General features: G+C 36.7%; 1 protein-coding gene across 2 annotated transcripts in view; it reads right to left on the bottom strand.

The window, feature by feature from the left end:
* The window catches only part of LOC117435369 (POU domain, class 6, transcription factor 2-like), a 170,160-nt gene that overhangs the window by 124,887 nt on the left and 21,884 nt on the right, over positions 1–23,389 (bottom strand). For both annotated transcript variants that reach the window (XM_059018734.1, XM_059018735.1), the window contains exon 2: positions 15,169–15,340. In XM_059018734.1, the coding sequence (XP_058874717.1) occupies positions 15,169–15,340 (172 nt within the window). The remainder of the gene's footprint in view (positions 1–15,168; positions 15,341–23,389) is intronic.

Below are 23,389 nucleotides of genomic sequence, written 5' to 3'. Positions count from 1 at the left end.
AGCTCCCAATGGCTATGGATCTTGTTTCAGTCATCAGCTACTGGGAAGTGACAGAGACCATTCAGAAGTCCAGACCCCCATGTGGTCAATCTGGCCTATCCTCAGGGGAATTTACCACTAATGCGGTTTCATGCCCCACTTTTTTATGATGCATTGAAAAAGCAGTGAATAGTTTTCTTACAGTTTGTTTTATTATTTCTCCCTGGCTCATCTTTGCAGGAAGATTGTTAAACAAAATCAATGGGCATTCTAATAAAAAAATAAAATTAAAAAAAGCAAACCCTTCTGATGTAAACAACATAAAAAAATGTTATCATACAATGAAAGGTACAAATATATAGAGAGAGTCTGTCTTCTTAAAGGTTTACCATGAAGCTTTGAACAAATATTTCCATTCCCAGAAAAGAATTAAAGAACCCAATCTTATTTCAGCTTCTGAAATATGAAAGCCATAATAACTTTCTTGGATACTCCACACATTTTTTTTTGTATTTTTTTTTTATTCGTTCAATCTTCAGTTTCAAAAGAAAGTGAATCAGCCAGAAGGACAAAAGGTTATGTATTAGCACTGGTCAGTGCTCAAAGAGTGAGTGTTATAAATAATAAAAGAGATGAGGATGGAGGGCACTGAAATATACTCCAGGACCACGGCAGAATAGTCAAAGAGGAGAATCTAATTTCAACTTAAAAAACACCACTATACTACTGCTATGATTAGCTGGCTGGTTCAAGTTTAATTCAGTGCTTCCTCTGCCAATACTATACCGGCATATTGAAATGTGTCTTTGTTGAGCATGTTTACATTGTACTCCTCTGAACAATACTGTAACCACGGTACTTATTTTCTTCAAAATGATTTTCAGGGACATTAACAGAAGTGAGTATTGACTTTTCTCCTTTTCTTCAATAATTCCACTGAATGCTTGCATACTCTGCTTTTAGGTCAGACAGCATTTTTTTTTTCTTTTTTACCACTTCCATTGATTTTGATGTCTTTAAGAAACCCAAACCAATAAAATGATATTATAATGTCACTGAGGAGTTATTTTAAAACATTTTCTAAACAGTTTTATTATACTATGATACCCATTAGATACACAAATAATAACTGGACATAAGGGACCCCAGTGCGATAAAACAGAAAGTTTCTATTGACCTGTGGCAGGGCGATTGCCCTGCATGTGTGTATTTTGTGTTGATATCATTTGTATGGGGAAATGTGTTTATTGTATGTCGTTGTGGAGTTGATTTGTTTAATTGAATTATTGTTTTACAGACGGGCGCTCGATTGAGACTTGCTGCCTGCTAGGATTGGTTGAGGGGAAGGGCAGTAAGTGATTGGCTGTGCTGGACCTCAATCAGCAGGTGGGCGGGTCTTGATCGAGTGTCCGTCAGTTTAAAAGCATCCGCGGGAGATGGTTCGAGGCGACTGCAATGCCATGCCAGAGGGGAGCGGCGTATACTCGGGAGGAGAGGGTCCGCGCTGCAGGAACGACAGCTACGCAACCCTGAGACTGCAAGCGGTGCTTGTGAAGGCAATGCCCAGCCAAGGCCGTATGAAGCAGCACGAGTCGTTGTATGAATACTGGCTCATGAGTAGGTTAGTTAGGGGATAGTGATCCCATGTGATGTATAGTGAGGGTTACGTAGTGTAGCCGGTTCCTGGAGCGGGACGCCTCGTTTTAAGGCTAGCGCTCGCCCTCTGGGGCACCTTTTATTTGTACTTTTTGTACTGTGTTTTATTTTGCCTTTTGTACAGCTTGCTGTATGTGTCCTCTGTGCGTTACCATGGCTGGTAACGTCACATGACCAACTTTACTTTCATTTCTGTTTGTGTTAATAAATCCTGTGCGCCTGTGCCGGCGTTTCAACTCCACCCCCAGCGCTCTCTGTGTTACTTAAACAGCGGCTATCCACGCAAGTGACGTAAGACCCGGTCACATGACCTTATTACTTGTTATTGCTATTTGTACATGTCTTTGGATTTAAAGTGCTAACCAGTGACTGAATTAAAGAGCCAGTATCACGTCTATAAAAGTATTAATAACACCTGTCAATGTTTTTTAACCTTTCCATTGTTTTCCCAAACTACCCGCTTCTCATAAAAGCGATTTCAGCTGAAGCCGCAGTGTGTGATTGAGGCCTCTGTCCGTTGGTGCACTGCATCAATACCATTATATCTACTGTATGGCCCGATCTCTTTCATCAATGCAAATCTAGTGCACCATCTAATGAAACAAATTGACTGCATTTTCATAAGTCCAATAGTACTATATTTCTATCACAATGAAATATAACGGATTTCAATAAAACTACCAATATGACATTTTTTGTACATACCTGTATTATAAAAGAACTGTAGACTCTTGTAATTGTTTTCTGTAAAATAGCACATCATGAGAACATACGTACATTGAAATGGGCACTGTAACTAAGCATACAGCATCTCTTTATGCTTACACTTACAAACTCATGTCTGCCATTGCACTTGAATTGGGCAACGTTTTATGAGTTAGGAGACCAAATAAATCCTATTCTGTTTTTGTTTATAGGTTATCTTTGACTAGACCCAGCAACAGTGCTGCTATGTGGCACCTTTGTAATAGAGTCCATATTTTGAAGTCCAACATTTTTCTAGAGAGCTACTTTGACTTCCAATTCAAGTCTCTTTCCAGGATTTGATGCAGTTATATGAGGTGATTGCCCAGGCAGGTGCTGAAGAAGCCAGATCTTTTCTGAGTTTATTGTTCAGGAGCTCTTTAAGGATTATGGAAAATGAAAGTTACAGTTTCGCAGTTACTGAAAAATACTTCATCCAAAATAACACAGCATGTTTGTTTGAAATAGATTAAAGATGTCAAATATTCTATAAAAATTCAACATGTCAAAAAGAGTGGTCTGAAGTATCTGAAAATGTGTACATGACAAATACAAGTCCATTAGCTGATTATTATTTCCTCAGGAGCCCATGCTGTGGATAGGGCTATGCTCCATAGCGCACAAGTGGCTGTAAACTAAAACCAACTTCACAGCTTCTCTTGCTTGAGGTCAAACCAAAACACCTAAAGATAGCACACTAATGATAAATGGCTTAAACGTCATTCTCTGTACAACATTCCCCACAAGCTTTTTAATATACATTTCACTCTGCTATGCTTGCTCAGTCTCTTAAACTCTGGTTACAATCTTTTGCAGAGCTTGACAATTATTATTATTATTATTATTATTATTATTATTATTATTATTATTATTATTATTATTATTATTATTATTATTAATTATTTATTTATTTCTAACCCACAGAGAAGGGCAGATGCTGAAACACTTTAACAGGTTTGGTCAGGGTAATTAAGTTTCTCCCCAGAACACAGATTGCAGGGACCATTTTCAAGCTCAGCTGGGCACCCACCAGCTCACATTTATTCATGACTTTCAGCAACCATGAATGAGAGCGTCAAAGAAGAGTACTGCCATGGAAAACTGCTGCTGATGAGAAGTACTGGCTGCTCTATACTGTATGCCATTAATGTTTCATTTTCAAAAGTCTACACATTTGTTTTTTCTGTGAGAGGCCATCAAGCACAAGTGTAGCCCTTCTATCCTCTTGGTGCTGGATAACACTTCCACTTCTAATCGGGATAACACTTCCACTTCTAATCTAGATAACACTTCCACTTCTAATCTAGATAGCACTTCCACTTCTAATCTAGATAGCACTTCCACTTCTAATCTAGATAACACGTCCACTTCTAATCTAGATAACACTTCCACTTCTAATCTAGATAACACTTCCACTTCTAATCTAGATAACACTTCCACTTCTAATCTAGATAGCACTTCCACTTCTAATCTAGATAACACTTCCACTTCTAATCTAGATAGCACTTCCACGTCTAATCTAGATAACACTTCCACTTCTAATCTAGATAACACTTCCACTTCTAATCTAGATAACACTTCCACTTCTAATCTAGATAACACTTCCACTTCTAATCTAGATAGCACTTCCACTTCTAATCTAGATAAGACTTCCACTTCTAATCTAGATAGCACTTCCACTTCTAATCTAGATAGCACTTCCACTTCTAATCTAGATAACACTTCCACTTCTAATCTAGATAGCACTTCCACTTCTAATCTAGATAACACTTCCACTTCTAATCTAGATAACACTTCCACTTCTAATCTAGATAACACTTCCACTTCTAATCTAGATAACACTTCCACTTCTAATCTAGATAGCACTTCCACTTCTAATCTAGATAAGACTTCCACTTCTAATCTAGATAGCACTTCCACTTCTAATCTACATATAACCTCTTGGAATGTTCTTTCTAATTAGAAATTCATACCCGAGTACCACTAATCAGGTCTTGGACTGATCATACCCTCCATGTATTCATTATGATATTCTTAAATATTCTGAAACAAACACAAAGGCCTCAGATATGTTTTTTGTTTTTGTTTTAACAGCTACTTAAAAATGTAGCTACAGGCAAAATTGCATTACGGAATAGATAACACATATTCTTTCTAGTGCATTGAGTGTTTTTAGATACAAGTACAATAAGCAATTCTAATAAGGGGCTGGAGATGCAGGCATGTGACACTGCAGGCATGTTGCTTTCTGTCTGAACATCCTTCAAGGGTATTCTACTTTATTATTCACACAAACGTATATTAAATGTCTTATATTTACATTAAATATGTATGGCATTTCATATTTTTCATCTAAACACATGTCACAATCTTTTTTTGGGGGGGAACTACATCAAAGTATTGGAGGAATAAATATCTGATTCTTTTACTAACAGAAACCCAAAGCAGAAATTCATAAATTGAATATTCAACTGTATTACTCCAGACCACAGCAATAAACTTGATCAGCAAATCATACAAACAAACCACAATCATAGAAAAAAAAACACTTTTTCAAACGATTCAAACAATTTTAACGTCACACAACATCCTGCACATGAAAAATAAAAACATATTTTTACCTCAAAATAAGCTAAACACTATTAAATAAAGCAGAACATGGCTCCTGATCAGACAAATCAATGAACGTTTTGGTGACTGCCTGTGACCTTTCTTAAATCATTCTTCCATATTGGCTGAATCAGAATAAGTACAGGCTATTCAATGCAGACGCTAAGTGTGTGAAATAAGTGCCCTTGTCGTTTCTGCCAGACTCGTGACAGAATGATGATAGAAGCATCACATCCTTGGGAGAGTAAATGCAAACTGACAAGAGATGAGCCTTTAGATGTTGAATATAATACCGAATTGTGCTTGATGTGTCTGATTATCTTGTCTTTTGATGTCTGAAGAGGTGGTTCATTGGGAAGAAAAAGTAGAAACTGTACACATCTGTGCCATCTAAAAAAAATTGTTTGGCCTTTAACAAGTACTTTTCCAACTAATGTCCATTTTTCCCTGACAATAAATATGACAGGTCGGCAGGAGGTGACAAACAATTTATTTTACATGCCAAGCTTTATGGTTTCTGGTAGCTCAAGTGGAAGATTATTTTAAATACCCCCAAAATGAGCATTGTTTAAAAATGTCATCAACTGATAAGAAATGTTTTTAATGTTGTGTGTGTGGTGGTGGTGGGGGTCTTACACATAATTACTGTTATTACCTGTTCTTGTTGTCAGATGCCTTACGCATAAGCACACACAACATGTAAACTTTCCACTTCAATGGAACCTTCTCTGTAAATTGAAGGAGAACAGGCATTGTCTTTGGAACATGAAGGACATTAGTAGCACAGACATCATTCCATCTGACTGAAGAAAAAACTGACGCCCTCAGCAATCCACAATAATTAACTATTTGGAATCCTAATCCTCCGCTTTGAAAAATGAAAGAAAGAATGAAAAGGCACAGAATATACACGGCAGGTTCATTCCTGTTCGTTTTAAAAGCACAAATGAATATGAAGCATTAGCTTAGCTAAATGTAGTTGCTGAGCCCAACAAGAGCTCAGGGTACATAAGGAACTTTTTATTTTACTGCGTTACCATGTGTTGCTACAACTGTTTACTTAAGGTGTGTGTATTGTTTTAATTTTTTTTTTTTTTTTTTTTTTTAACATTTTGACCACTCACATCTGAGATGGATTTACCAGTGAGCAGGAGGATGATGGGTAATGTAGTTCTGAGAGGTCCATGCAGGTACATGGGAAGCCATCTTGAGCAGGGAATGCAATATAAAAGTTTAAAAAAGTGGTCAAAATGTAAAAAATAAAAATAATTAAACAATACACACACCTTACGTAAACAGTTGTAGCAACACATGTGAACATGTAACACAATAAAATAAAAAGGTCCTTATGTACCCTTTAAACCATTACTAAACTCCTGAACCAATTTTTTACCACCTCTACCTTCTTTATCTCAGTGTCTCTTTTTAAAAGTACACATTTTTAAAAAAAATAAATAAATAATAAAAAGGTATAGTATTCATGGGCAGGTATATTTTAAAACACTTTTACATTATAGAAAGGGAAACCATCATTATGCAGTCAATTCACAAATCAATATAACAATTCTAAAACAAAATTAATAGAGATGTGTGAAAATGGCTTTTCTAAAACATGTTTTTATTGAATTATTCTTAAAAAAATTGTTGAAATAAATTTTAAACCCTTCACCGTTTGGTTAGTGCTAAAACACTTGCATCCCCTCACAGCTCCTATAGCCCCAAGCTGTAATAATGCCTGCCAAGGGCTGTCATTGAGAGTTATTTTCCCCACAACACTGTAGATTAGGAAAAGCCTAAAGTGTTACTGAAAGTCCTCAACCTGGCTTGTTATTAGCCATTGTTAATAATGGCTAGGTGTATCTTTCCTAATGGGTTCTGTATAATTATAATATTAGGTTACTTACCGTAACCCTGGTTCCCTGAAAGAGAAGACTACCACCAACAACATTACGTATGGGCTATGCCTGACTATTGCTAGGTATTTTCTAAGCTGTCTCTATACCAAAACTGCCGATAGGCCCCCTTCCTGGGATGACGCCCTCAGTCCTGCCTACTGAGGGATTAAAACCGTCATACTGAGGAAGCCATTTCTCTTTTTGCATCGAACCCGTGAGGGCGACTGATGGTCGTCTTCTCTTTCAGGGAACCAGGGTTATGGTAAGTAACCTAACGCTCCCTTTCAATTCGAAGACGACCACCAATAACATTACATATGTGAAATGTATACCAGAGCCATCGCAAGGGAGAAGGAACGACAGCATACAAGGGACGCATCAGAACCGTATAAACCAAGGTTAGCGGTGCAACCTCAAGGACCCTCGTGCCTACTGAAGGCAAGGAAGGATCTCCCGCATTCAAGTGGTAGAACTTGGAGAATGTATGCAGCGTAGCCCAGCTAGGCGCCATACATATATTGGACACTGCGGCCCCTCTGAAGAGGGCCCAAGATGTAGTCAACCTTCTAGCAGAGTGAGAAGCTACTCTCCCAGGTGGGGGTAAGCCAGCACTGTCATACACCGCAGAGACTGTGTCCGCAATCCAATGTGACAGTCGCTGCTTCGAGAGGGGCTGTCCTAGGGTCTGTATACCGTGACAGACAAAGAGCTGGTCAGTATGATGCAGAGCTCTTGTTCTATCCACATAACACTTCAAAGCAAATGGAGGTGGATGGAAAGACTCCAATTCCACAGACTGATTCATGTGGAAGGCTGTGATCACCTTAGGGAGGAAAGCAGGGTTTGTACGCAGTAACACCCTGCTGCCATCGTCCCAAATACGCATACAGGAGCATACAGGAGCTGTGCACTGACAGCGTCTGCAGCTTTGCGGAGGTGATAGCCAAGAGGAAGGCTGTCTTCATAGACAGATGCTTCAACTCTATGGAGTGTATGGGCTCAAACGGTGCCTTCGTGAGAGCCTCCAGTACAATATTAAGGCTCCATTCGGGGAGAACTACCCTCCTGGGAGGGCGTAACCGCTGAGCACCTTTCAGGAAACGGGTTGCTAAGAAATGCACACCTGGAGATGCCGAATCTACGGGGGCATGGCACGCAGAGACAGCCGCTAAATACACTTTCAATGTGGAAGGTGACCTACCAGCATCAAGCAGCTCTTGCAGAAACTGCAAGATGACCGGCATGGGACAAGAAACAGAGTCGTGACTTCTAGTCAAACACCAATTCTGGAAATACTTCCATTTATAGGCGTACAGTGACCTAGTCTGCCCTAGTGCTCTACAAAGTACCCACAAACGCGTCTGATAGCCCTAGGGCTGTCCAGCGGTCCTGTTCAGGGGCCAGACCCATAATTGGAACCTGCCAGGTTCCGGATGCCAGAGAGTGCCTCTTGTCTGATTGAGGAGATCCAGGCGAAGCGGGATCTCTCAGGGCTGGCCTTGTATGAGCTGGCTTAGAGTCGAGAACCAGATTCTCCTGGGCCACCGAGGGGCCACTAGGAGAACTGACGCTTTCTGTAACTGGATCTTCTCCATGAAGACCGGGAGCAATGGTACTGGCAGGAATGTGTAAAGGAGCGTCCTGGGTCACTCGTGGACTAGGGCGTCGACGCCGAGTGGACCGCCTAAGCGGTGGAGGGAATACCACAGGGGGCAATGCATCATCTCCGCCGAGGTGAAAAAATCGACCTGCGCCTTCCCAAACCATTCCCAAATGCGCTTCACCACCTGCGAGTGGAGTTGCCACTCTGATGGATGCGCACCCTCCCTCGACAGGAGGTCCGCTGCCCAGTTTGCCACTCCGAGAAGATGCGTTGCCTGTAGGGACAGCAGGTTCAGTTGTGTGTTGTCTGTTCGGACCAGCACATGTTTTCCATGCAACACTGGAAGAAAGTGCTGGAGAGCCAGGAAAACAGCCTGCAGCTCCAGAATATTTATGTGCAGGGCTATACAACGGCCATCCCCAGAAGGGGCCTATCGGCAGCTCTGGTATAGAGAGCTCAGAAAATACTTACCAATAGGCAGGCATATCCCATACGTAATGTTGTTGGTGGTCGTCTTCGAATTGAAAGGGAACTGATAATCCTAATATTTTGTATCACAGGTTTACCTTTGGAAAACAGTGAACGAGACACAGTAACTGAATGAATGAACACAGTCCTTGTTAGAACCACTTGGCACAATGCTTATAATAAAATAATATAGCTATACAGCTGTGCTGATTTTACAGAATATATAATGGAGTTTCTAAAAGTAGTTTTCTCCTTTTATTCTTGCTTTTACATTTGAACCTATTAAGGCTATTCTTATTGTGGCAGGGCAGAGCCCTGTCGATAAAGAAAGTGTTGATGTTATGTGTTTTGGTGGTGGTTGGCAGTGATGGGGTTAATTCCTGCCAAATACATTTGAGAATGTGGCTGTTCCCAAATTAGATAGTTGGTGTCAATTGGGAACAGCCACAGAATACAAAGAGAGCTTGAAGCTCCATTAAGGAGAGACTACCAGGGAGATGGGAACAAAGAAAAAAATGTACTGTGTGAGCCATAGTGTTATTTAAAAGGGTAAAACTGTGTGTGTAAAAGTGTTTTGGGAAACGGCTTAGCCGCCCGGGTTCTAATTTAGAGATTGTGAAGAAAAGTATAGTTTACACTATAAAGTTTTTGTTTTGTATTATTTCTGTAAATAATAAAAGTGTTTGATTCTGCAAGTTCTGGGTCTACTAATTAAATGGCAAATGAGAGTGATCAGGGACAGGCTCTGTTATAACATTACTATTATTATTGTTGTTTAATGTTCAATTAATCTTATACTTAACCTTCAGATAGCAACATGCTGAATACAAGGTAGTGTGGTGTAAAAACTCGCCCAATTCCTCATAGTTAAAAAGATGTATTGCAGTTGTAGACTAATAATGCTCACTCTGAATTGTATCTATTAACAAGGAAGGGCGACAATCATGAATTTGGATTACTACATTTTTCAGCTTCTGTATATACTAAAGAACCCGTGGGATCTGATGTTTCTGTGGATTTTAATTTGTGCCATCTGGAATTACTGTCTGAAGATGTTGCTGTCTAGTTCATTTAAAGGTGAATTCTTTTGAGGTAGCAAGGTCTATCACAACAGATACATGTATATATGTCTGGGATGAAAGGCTGCATTTCTTTTACAAAAAATAACTTGTATAGTTTTATTAATTCTCTGCTTTGTCTTGTTAAAATGTTGACTACAGTTATTTTTGCTTTTATTTACTATATATCAGATACAAGCAAAGATACATATTTAATTTGCTGTTTATAAATTGTGTAAATTATGCATATTTTGATTTAAGAATGAATAAAGTAATCTCTACCAGTATGGTGCTTTCTAACCTGTTATGATGCATTTAATGCTAAAGCAGTTTTACAAAATAGTAGTGTAAATCTTTCAGCTACAGTGAAACCTGATTTTAATTAAGGGGTGTTTGGATGGAGTGCAGGACCAACTTTGCTCGATTACAGATTTTAGGTCCTGTGGTTCTTCTTCCTCACCTTACGTTTGTGCTTTGCATATAAAAAAAACAAACCTCCACATCTATATATGAAAAAAAAAAATGACAATAACTTTTTTATATGGAATTTCTAACCTGAACACACTGCTATCATAACATACATTCTGTTAACAAACCTTATGATTTATGATGAAATAAAGCAACATTGTTTGGGGCAATATTGTCTGAGGAAGATTTCATATTAGTCCTCTAGGCCAAAGGACATGTGCTTGCATCCCTGTGAAGAGATGCAATTCACGTGATTGTATTTGTCATATTATTTGTCTGTTCCTGGGTCCTACGGAATTATCGTTTGATAATCTTGCCTGTATTTTGCATTTCTCCCATAACTCTGAACTGTTTATGACAAAACTCATAATATTAACTAAATTGGTAATGGCGTCTAACTATCTATAATGGGATTCATCAAACAATAGCTGTAGATATTTTGTATTTCAAATTTTGTATTGGTTTTAAATACAGTATTCAATTAAAGCGGTTTACACTGCATCAAGATACTATACATATGGAAAAAATGCCAAAATCAATGTAAGATCCTCAAAAATTAGGACAAGTTTTAGTTAAACGTTCAGTAAAATACAATGCCGTTTAGGATTTTAACTTTTTATTTACTGTTTATATGTTTAAATCTTTTTTACAGCTACTTTAAAAAGTAAAATACATACATATATTTGATTTCTGCAACAATATTGTAAAATGTTTACCAGCATTTCTAAAAGTATGAATTGATCTAAATGGCAGATTTTAATACCACTGTCATTTACTTCAAATAATTAAAAGGGGACCCTTCTGGCATTTCTTAGTAATTTTAGTCAGAATTATATTGAAGAGACACATTCCATGTAAGACGGAGGGAATAATTTGTATCAGCCCTGAGGCCTATTTTAATTCTTTAAACACTGGCTGTATTTGATATGCGCTGTTTTAAGACCCTGTTATTTTTAAATGTGTGAGTAAATGCTTGCTTACTGTTTAAGCCATAATATGCATGTCTAAAAAATGATACTTTTGTATAGACCGATATTTAAAAGTCAGCATGTGTGCCTGATTTCTGCAATCAAGTCGTTTTAATGCAACACAAATTTCTGATGTGTTCCTGTCATCAAGAATATACGTTGATTATACATTGAAGCATAGTACATCCAAACATGCATAACATTGTCTACTATTTGTAAAGATCATACTGTTATGTAACAAAAAAAAGAGTGAATTATATAATTCGTTGTGACCAATGCATTCATTCAAGGTGCCAGCCCAGGGTCACACCAGTAAAACCAATGAGACACCAACTCAGGTGTCACCCAGTGGGATAGTTCTTATACAGCATCACAGGGTGCCCTTACCCTCCCCCCCCCCCCCCCCCTCTCTCTCTCTCTCTCTCTCTCTCTCTCTCTCTCTCTAGCAAATCAATCATTGAATCTGCCAGTGGCTTAAAATAAAATAAAAACAGTTATTCTTTTTTATAATATATACCATGTACCTTATAAAGTGTTGATTCTATGTATTACAAAAATCATGTTATGTATTAGAGAGAGAAGATATTGTTTCCATACATAGTAGCGGTACTAGTATCAATGTAACTACCTAGCAGAGAGCTAGGTAATTATAAAGTTAAAGTGGAGGTGCGCTGGTGATAACGTTTCAGATGTATTTTATAAAAATTTAGCAGGGCCCCACTACAAAACTCACAAAAACAATGGATATAAAAATAAATCAAATGTAATTCATTATTTCTTGGTCCAATGAAAAACAAAAAAAAACAAGATGAGAGTGCCGAAACACTGATGAAAACATCAGCAGCCTTGTACAAACATTAATCAAAAAATAATCAGAAAGAAAACAGTACATCCGAGATACAAAGATAAAATAAATAAATAACTATGCTCAATGGTTATTAAAGAAAATTGTTACACTGCGGATTTGAAACTGTTACTGTGAGCTTTCTTTAGTGATTCTTTCCTGGGGATATTCTTAAAAATGTATTAGCCTGACAGTGGGAAACTGTACACAGATCACTCCCTGACGGTGGCAGCCTCTTCAGCTTTAGTATACAAATCAGGGGGGAAGCATGAAGTGGAGACACAGTCACACCATGAACCTGTAACAGGACTTCACCTCTGTGTTCCCTCCGATCCACAAGCAAGAATAGGTAAATCTTTTACATATGTATCCTAAAATGGGGTTTTCTTGTTCTCTTTTGTTCCCAGCTTGCCTTTGTTAGTCTCATCTATGTGTGGTTGTCTGATGTATTATTAATCTCAAAACACCAACCAGCAGGGTTTTTAATCAAAGCCGGCTTCAGTTTTTGACAGTTTCAAATTATCTATGTTTACTGGTTGCTGACAGGAAGGTGTCCTTAGACACCATTAATCTATTGGCTAAAGTTCCTCAATAGACATCATGTCAGTTAATGAAATTATGAAAGTTACAGTGATGGCCTCTGCAGGTCCATTGTAGTAAAAACACAGGGGTCATTTGCTAAGGGTTTGCAGCTGCATTATGAGATGCATATCCCCACCCCCAAAGGAAAAAAAAAGTCTCTGGAGAGATGAAAATGAACGTCCACAGTCTGATTTTCAGAATTCATTTCAGTAGATCCCCCATAAAATCATCACCAAATGGTGAGTAATGGAAAGAACAGCAATACCCCAAACAAACAAAAACAATCGGAGCTAACCAGTGAGTAGTTTCTCTTACTACTCTTACTCTTACACAATTACAAACTGCGCAAAACTGTTATTTTAAAACAGAATTTGACATCACCGGTCTGCTTTACACATTTTTATATTAGTTTTCTGGCAAGGCAGGGGAAAATCTCTTTAATTAAGCAAATACAGACTGTAAACCATTTAGCACATTTACTGACTGAATTTTCTACTTAATATCAATTTTTTTTTTAATCTTTTCATTGGCTCTTTTTTATGGTCTCTTCCTAGCATAAAATAAATGTCAGATTATGAATATTATTTACAAAAATAACACAGAAAAATAACAAAAAGCACGTTTCGCATTTGTCTGGAAATATACAGACGTGATACAAGACACGTTTTCTTTTTAATAGGTACTTGTGGACCAGTCTCAATAAAAACACATTATAAGGTATTACATTGTTACATTGTATGTCTCTTTTCGAGCTCTTACAGTGCTGTTAGGGGTCATGGTTCTTCTCACCTATTCCCATGAGGCTTAAATACATTATAATAATTTAAGCTAGAACACAAGACTAAGCAAAAGTAAAGGATTTTTTAATACAGACCTGTCACAATTCACCTTGTTCAGAAATAGCAAAATATCACAAAATTATCTCTTTAAACTGTCAATAAAAAGCATGGTTTACTGAAACTACGATATGCTGGGGCAACCCACTGAGGAACAAAAGGTCCATTCCAAAAAAAGTTACGATTTCACTTTCACTGTACATATTACATATGTACTGAAAAAGAATGTACCAGTAATTGTTTTCTGTTTTTGACGACACAACGTTTGATAGATTTATTCAATTGCATACAACCAATTAACACAGCTAAATCAAACAGCTTTTTCTGCTGTCCTGACTACCCATGATATGACAGTTCTTTCTCAATGCGAGTGAATGCATTTCATCATTGTACTGTAAGCAACCAATATATATCAATTCAAACAAAACATACTGTTTATTAGTCAAGAAAATGTTCACTGCTTGTATGTAAATATATATATTTTTTAAAACAAATGTTATTTTCTAGGGCCTATATTCATCTAAATACAATAGAATAAGGGCACTGTGCCTTTTTAGTCTTTCACAAAACATTTTGCATCTGAGCATTTTTGTATTGCGAACACACCAACATACATGTCATTATTTACTTGCAAGTGCATATGAAAAACCTCTATATAATATATAAAAAATGTACTGAAAAGAATGGCTGAGATGTTCAGAAATGTCATATTCACTGATGGATGGTTCTGTGTATCCCGTGAAACCAACTTGTCCTAGTTTCTACAGCCCTCTCTCAGCATGTTTCACAAAGTAACAAAATACATATGCCCATCTGGTCTGAAAACATATAATTCCACCGTTCACCCTATGTTTTTAAATCTGGTTCCTCTCCATGAGAATTTCACAATTTGTGTCAACAATCACACAACGCTGTGTTTAAGTAAAATATCAATTCAGTTATTTGAATTTGCTAATTCAATAAACAGTGTATACAGAACTACTGAAAATAATTTTACAAAACACAATATATAAGCACAGACACACAAATACCCCATCGCCACAGATACTTTAACAAGCTAAAGGAACTATATGCAGATGATGCCTATACTCAAGTTCAAGTGCAAGGCTATAAAATAATTTCTTGTAAATTGAAGCCGTGCCTTTTATTGTAGCGGTGTCACCATCCATCAATGTCTGGTTCTAATAAAAGCCAAATACATTGCAAAGTGTTTTAAACAGCTGCTTCTAGTCACACAATGAATTTATCTTCTAACTGAGCGATATAAATATAAATTAAACTTACTTGAAAATCTTTGATACCCCCCCCCACACACACACACATTTTTACAGTTTGCTATGTTTTTGTTTTTTTTTACAGATTGGCATAACTTTTCCTTAATCCTAAACTGTTTTCTACAACTACTGCTATCAATACAGTAAACTATACCATCAGATTAAACATCTCCACTGACTTACCAAAGAGCATGCTGGGAGTGTCCTCGCTGTCATTTGGTTCTGCGGGCGTAAGCAGAGACTCATTCAGCTCATTGTCTGAAGTGGCCGCTTTGTCCTCACCTCTCAGCTCTGCGTTCATCTCACTCCGGAAAGACAGCAAGGGCTTACTGAGCTGTCCAGTAATCATTGGATCCTAGAATAAGCAAGAGACTGAGGTAAAGTGTAGTTAGCTTTGGCATGTGCTTTCACCCTCTCTCCCTCTCTCTCTCTCTCTCCCTCTCTCTTCCCCCCTTATCTCAGTTTGAGGCAGCTCCTGCTGTTTTTGCTGGCTGCAGTCAAGTGAAGAGCTATTACTGATCCAATGAGTTTTCCATTACTCTCCACCCTATTAAAGCTCCACAAAAATCAAAGGATTCTGGCTACACAGAAAAATAGCTCTCTATAAATAAATAAATATATTCAAAATATATGTCCTTTGTACATGTATTCTAATGCTGCCGGATATCAAATATGCACTTTCTCCATCAGCGATCACAACAGTTTAGTACACTCTTCTGATTTATATGTTAAGGCATACATACAGTACTGCAAATACTGTAAGTTAAACATAATTTTGTTCTTATACTTTAATGTGACTTGTTGTTCACACTAAAAGTACACCAAATAAATATGTAATTACCAATTATTGCTTTGTAATCACAACAAATTAATTGTACATTTGCATTTAAAAATATAAAATCATTAGTTTACAAAATATACATATTCAAGTAAGTTGTGAAATGTACAGGATTTTAAGGTTAACAGCATACATTTCTAATTATATTAAACTTAGTAAATTTTATGCTAAGGAGATTCTTAAAAATGCTTACTTGTAAATACAGACAGAACTTAAGCCAGGTTATGCATAACAATTATAATTATTATTATTATTATTATAAATAATAATAATAATAATAATAATAATAATAATAATAATAATAATAATAAATGTACTTACTGAATTAATTATTTCACAGTACGGTTCAATTAAAAAGAAACAGAGATTCTCTCATGCAGGAAAGGATGTGATTCCCCTTTTAAAAAATAACGATAACCACACACTACTGCTACTACTTTTTTTCCCCCCTCTGGCTCGTTCTGGTTAAATTAGTCTCAGGTTGTCTTCTTTTTCAGGCACACAGGCCCAGGGGTCGGTAGTTGTCTGTTAGACGATTGTCTGAGGTTTAACCTTTTTTTCGAGATACTCAAATGTCTACCTTCAGCTAAAGAGAATTCTAATAAACAAATAATAAAGCGAAGCGGCAAACTCCCTGAGATGACGGCCTGCTATTTATTGCAAAGTTTATGCCTAAATGGGTCTGTGCCTTGAACAGGTGACTAGTGTGCGTGGAGGCAGGCTAGTAGGAAGCAACCAGGCTCTTCCAGTGTCCACTCCTCACCACATTGGTCGATGGTCGGATGCCTGTGGGTGCTTTCTAATGTATCCATCTCTGGAATCAGAGATTTGATATGACACATGATAATCTATGAAAATGTTAATCAATAAAAATAGTTTAAGCTGTCATCAAACGCACTGCTGTGGTCAATACTCATATTGCTGCAAACAATGCCACTGTCACCAAGGCTTAATTTGCACAGCACTTAAATATTGGACTCTGTGCATCAATGCACTCCTCTCGGAGATAGGTAAACACATTTTCATGCACTCTACATGCATTTAGCTGAGCCAAAACCTCCCCTTTGAATATTTGGATAGGTCCACTGGAGGGCAAAATTAATACTTAATTGAATCTCGCAGTCATCAAAATAATCAATACTTTTGTATTATTTATTCTTTACAGTCTGTTGACTGTTTGAAACCTCAGAGGGGTCGTGGAAGGGATTCATGGTTTTGAAATACTGTCATTTAACAATGTAATTTTCACTGGGGCATCGGGGCTTGTGAAACATAACAAAACAAAACAAAAATATGCAGAGTTGAGTAAGAAAAGGGGAATTATTTATTTTTCCAGCTAAGAAAGGACAAACAAAAAGCGACTGCAGCAGACACATAGTGTGCAGAAGAAGTGTTGGTTTCTCCCTCTGTCTTTTTTCTTTCTTTTTGTTTTTGAAGGTTTTATCATATCAACAGCAGAGCAGTGCTTTCGTAATGCTGACATTTCTCTTCCAGACAATCTTAAACAAGTAGAAAGGATGAGATCTCAGATATCATCTTTCATCACCCTCTCAAGCTTAAGAAATGACATGACAGCATCTTTCTCTTTTACACTGTTAATTACTTAAATAAAATACTAAGCCCTGGGCAACATTAGACAAATGCCAATATGTATATATTTTTTTTCTTTCAGCAAGAGTGTTGGACTCAAGAGGGAGATTACTTTACCTGCGACTACTTTATTTGCACTAGCGCATAAAGTCCAATGTAATGCACTCCCTTCATTCAGAAACCATAAACAGGCTAACTCCACTGTAGTGATCAGGTATCAGTGCTAATGGTTTAAGACTGCTTTACAGAGCATGCTGAATTTGTTGCCAGCTAATTTAGTAGAAATCTGTTGTGAGCCTTGTTATCTAAAACTCAAACTGAAATTGACCACACTCTAATGTAAGCGCACATCGCGCTGGGTATCTGTAGCTCCAGTCAGTACACCACTGCATTGTGCTGGACAGAAAACTGTTCCGGTAGTGTCAGTTAGGTTTAAGATATATATTTTTTATTGTAAGTCCTCCAATGATTGTGTTTGCCGGGCCACTTACAATATGCAGTTGTTTGATCTTCTGCATTGCTATATGAGACTGGGCAATCAGTTTGGGGGTGAAAACCTCTAGTCGCGTGAGCAGAGGCTGTAATCTCAACTGTGCTTACAGCCTGATAAAAATAAAGATTAATGTATTTATTTATGTATCTTGGTTGCCCTTTATTATAAGGTTTCACAGAAAACCATTACTAAAGGTTTTACGAACCATTGAACATAACTTAACCTGAATATATTAAATGTAAAAATATATAATAATAATAATAATAATAATAATAATAATAATAATAATAATAATAAATGTACACTACATGTTAACTTAATGTATTAAAGCTGCTGTGTCCAACAATTATTTTATTTAATTTTTATAATAAAACATATCATTAGGTGCCTGTTTACTATTTAATTAGCAGGGTTTAGCCCACAGTGAATACTTTTTTATCCCAGTTATTTCTGTTCTAAAAAGCAAATATCTGGCTTTTAATATCTTCAGCATATATTGTACTTACCATGAATAATATTAGTCTTGGTTTTTAAGCAGTCTTGGTTTTTAAGCAGAAACATATATGCTTCCCTGAGCAGAAAAGCGTAATTCAGTAAAATAATTTTTAATGTCTATATGAATGTGTAATTTTGATCATATGGCCTGGTTCCCAGGAGTATATATATATATATATATATATATATATACAGATATATATATATATATATATATATATATATATATATATATATATATATATATATATATATATATATATATATATACAGATAGATAGATAGATAGATAGATAGATAGATAGATAGATAGATATTCCAGACACATAACATTAATAAATGCATTTAAATACATGTATGTATATATTTGTTTATTTTAGGATAAAGATCCACATTTGCAGGCAGGACAAAGCATTTTTTTTTAGGGGTGTACAGAGCTCATCTCTACTGTGTACAGTATCTGCCTCCAGTCCCCCAGTGTTATTTTAGCGCACCTCAGTTTCCACGCGGTACAGTTTGTCATTCAGAGAGGCCTCCAGAGACTTTCCTCTGTCAAGCAGCGCACAGTCCACAAAGATCATCTGACACATATGAGGCACACATTAAACCTCAAACGGACCCAGATCACAGCATGCCTACCGTTCTTAATACAAACCAGTACCAAAGCATATTCAGCCTTGTAGTTTTTATTTTACTTTTTATAGTGCTAAAAAGGAGGAAAACAGTCATATTTTATAATAAGTCCGTAATTTAAAAGTTATTAACACAATCTTAAAATGTAATTGGTATGATGCAAACATCAAGCCATTATACAGTATGTTCTTCCTTTTTCTGTAATTAATTACATAATTCATTTTTCACATAAATTTGTTCCAATAAAAACTTGACATCTAAAACCTGATGACAGGGAGGATTACTATAATTTTAAAAGATTTGAAGTGTTATTACATAGTAAGAATCTATATAAATTATGTTTGAGACGAGCATGGTTGTCTTTGCCACCAAACACATTTCAAGCAATGCTTGTTTATATGTTAAAAGATTTGTCCCAGTACTGCATATTTAGTACATAGTGTGACTGGAAATAGCTTTTAGTATAAAGTACTGTTCTAAAACCCCTTTCCTTTCAGCTGGGACAGCAGCATCCTCTGCTGTTTCTGTGTCAAACGTATTACAGCTCAAACTGTGTCAAACATACTTCAGCTTCTTCTGTGGCTAGATGTCTATGTTAGATGTCACTAGATTAAAAACCTTACTGTACATGGTATATTCAGGCAGCCTGATATTCAACTATACCCCTTCACTCAGTCCACCTGCTTTACAATTGTTTTGCAACCTTGCTAAATCCTGACAAAGTATTACAATTCAACTTTTGTTGAAATAAATGAAATATGTCATTTTATTTAAGAAAGAAAGAAAAAAAACCATGCTGTTGTTGAAACTGCTTTGTGATAATGTATGCCAACATTCACACCTGGTGTTTTTTCCTCCCAGTAAAAATCAAATAAGAAAAATATAACAATAAATGCAGAAAGTTCAAATAGATACTCATTGTCTGGCCTTTTCATAATCGATAATAAACATCTCTTTTGAACATCTCCTGCGACTATTCAGAAACACATACACTATTGTAGCTATATTTACAGTATCAGCAGCATATTGAAAAATGTATCCTACCCTCAATCTATCAAAGCAGCTGTGCAAAAAAAAGGTTCTTTGAAGCCAAGAAAGCCATACAGCCCAGCAGGTCCACTTCAGATAAATAAAAAAGCATTGATTTGAGGAAAGTGAGGGTTCATTTTTTGTCCATTGATTCCTCAACTGACCTACAGCATCAAAGCCCAAAGTGCACTAATCTGACCCTGGCATTCGGTGAGTTAGAGAGAGACACAAGCTACTTACAGTGCACGCCATCCCCTCTGTTGAGATATAATAAAGTATTCTAGAACTGCTCCGACTCAGACCGCTTCATGCAGTCGGCATTTCCTCTACACTCTCTGCTCTCAACATTCTGCCTTCAGCTCAGATAGATGTCTGTCGATTGGTTACACAGCAGAGTTCAAATGGCAATCTTAAACCCAAGCCAGACCAACCATTCTGATATATAGCTTTTATACCACTGGTAAACTAGCAGACCATAGGCTATGTATTTTAAATACAAGACAACTGTTTTATAAAAATATAAATATTGTTGGAAATACAAAATTTATATATATATACAGGTATATATATATATATATATATATATATATATATATATATATATATATATATATATATATATATATATATATATATATATATATATATATAGTTTACTGGTACATACTGCAAATTAGATGTATCTCTATATAATGTATAGCTTGAGAACAGTCTAGGAATAAAATACATTTTATTAAACTATACAGTATGTTAGCATATTTTTTTTATTCCGACTAACATAATCATTATTATTCACAACAGAAAGGTCTATCTGCCTATCTATCTATCACTGATGAGCCCCAAACGGGTGAAACATGTCTGTAGCTGCTGTGCTCTGACTTTTAAAACGTGGTGAATGTAGAAGCCTTTTGACGACTTTCACACGATTTGATTAGCTCTTGCAATGTTGAAATTTGCATATCCCGATTACCCATAATGCTATAGCTACTACTTTTTCTGACCTTAACTTGAAAGATACTTTTAATTATCATCTATCTAATAAATATTGTATCCCCAGAGCCTACACTTCGGGAATAAACATATTTTTATATAAAGTATTGTTCTGAAAACAGAGAACAAGGAATTTTATTTTTGAGTAAAACTAAACATGAATGTGTGGAGCCTGCAGCTTTAAGGTGTTGTTATTTACTTTTTAATTACCACCTGGAGGATGAATATTGGAATTGCTCTGTTTTAAACAGAAGGTATGGGGCTCCCGAGTGGCTCATCCAGTAAAGGCACTCCGCGTGTAGTGCAGGATGCGCCCTATAGCCTAGAGATCACAGGTTCAAATCCAGGCTATGTCATTGCCGACCGTGACCGGGGGTTCCTAGGGGGTGGCGCATAATTGTCCGAACACCATCCAGGTAGGGAGGGATTAGGTCGGCAGGGTAAACCACGGTTCACCGCGCACCAGCAACGTCTGTGGCTGATAGGGCACCTGCAGGTCTGCAGTGGAGCCATTCAGATCTGTGTTGTCCTCTGGCACTATGGGTCTGGTGGCTTCGCTGTGGATCCGCAGTGCGAAAAATGACGGATGCGTGTTTCAGCCTCCATTTCCCAAGTCGCCAGGGGATTGCAGCAGTGAACCAGGAAAAAAATAATTTTTTAGCATCTATCAAAATTGGGCCCGAAGTCTAATTTATGTTCTGTGCACTGAGCAATCTCAATTTAATTCCACACAATTGCGAACATTGCGTAAGCATTAACAAATAAGGTCTACCAAAAAATAGTAGTGATAACTGTTTGTGGTAGCACGTATGGTTCCTTAATAAAGCATTACTAATTAACTTTGTACTGTACACTATAGTGTCCTCCAATCATGTTCAATATTATCCTAACACATGGTTATTTAATGTCTGTTTAGTACATTCTTATATAGCCTTCTGTGCTCCTCTTTTCATCAGAAGTCAGAACATGTTTACAATCCAGTTTGATCACAATGCAGTTATAAAGTTTTAACTGCACGGACAAAAGCTTCATTGCCTCTTCAAAGACTTTCATTCCAGCAGCAAAACACTTTACAAGCTTGGTTAAAACAAACATCAAATGTTTCAAAAATAAAATAAATATATAATAACACATTGATAATTTAAAAATTAAACATTGTGTGTGTGTATATACATATATATAAAATCAGTATAAAAAATGCTATGTTAATCAAAACACAACGGGGATTAATTTAACAAGCTAACTGGCTGGTGGCACTTTCAAACAAACCAACAAAAAAAATAGCCATGGTCCAGGAAGTTAAACAGAATATTAATTATTAAACACATAATCCGAAATATTAAAACTAGTAATCCATAAGTTTCTTTATTTTATTTTTGTATTATAAATTACTGTGCTGTCAATTTGCTGAGTACACTGCTACAGTTTTGTAGGCTACTTATAAAAAAACGTGACCCTATTTACAAAGGAACTTTAGATCAAATCCGAACCCTGTTAATGAATACAATTCTTCTATAAGAATATTAATAATCCTAACATAGTGTTAGAATCCATTTTGACATCATAGTCTGAGGATTGTTCAAAATCACTATCAGCCATCCAGACAATGACGGCTCAGAGCAGAGGTCTTTAAAAACTACAGGTTGCCCCTGTAAAGAAGCTTGCAGATTGCACTGATTCCTGAAGTACAATAATGTATAAAACTATTTTTACCTCCTTCTAATCCAGATCAGGGATGAGCCTATAGGCACTTGTATGTTATCACCATGGGGTTTCTTTTCAAAGTCAAGTTTCTCTGCAAGGCAGCAGTGTGGAGTAGTGGTTAGGGCTCTGAACCGGAGGGTCGTGGGTTCAATCCCAGTTGGGGGACACTGCTGCTGTACCCTTGAGCAAGGTACTTTACCTAGATTGCTTCAGTAAAAACCCAACTGTATTAATGAGTAATTGTATGTAAAAATAATGTGATATCTTGTAACAATTGTAAGTTGCCCTGGATAAGGGTGTCGGCTAAGAAATAAATAATAATAATAATAATAATAATAATAATAACCTCCTGGGAGCTGCGCTGTGCACATTCTCGTAAAAGGTGTGAAAATCTGATTTTCTAAAATGGATCAGTAATTCTCCATGAAGGAAAAAGGGGATCAATAAATCTTTGCTAAGTAAATTGTAAGAGGAAAAAAAAAAACTATACTTATTCCTGCAATTAGGACCCTCCAAACAATCTCAATAAACTAAAGACATATGATCTACTTAGCGTCCACTCTGACTATTCCCACATTACTGTAACAGTAAAATCATTCTTAATAAAGATCATACTGCCTCTTACACTGAGG

Source organism: Acipenser ruthenus, chromosome 3, assembly GCF_902713425.1.
Source record: "Acipenser ruthenus chromosome 3, fAciRut3.2 maternal haplotype, whole genome shotgun sequence".
In the NCBI taxonomy this organism is placed as follows: domain Eukaryota; kingdom Metazoa; phylum Chordata; class Actinopteri; order Acipenseriformes; family Acipenseridae; genus Acipenser; species Acipenser ruthenus.
This window is presented reverse-complemented; position numbering and strand designations above follow the sequence as displayed.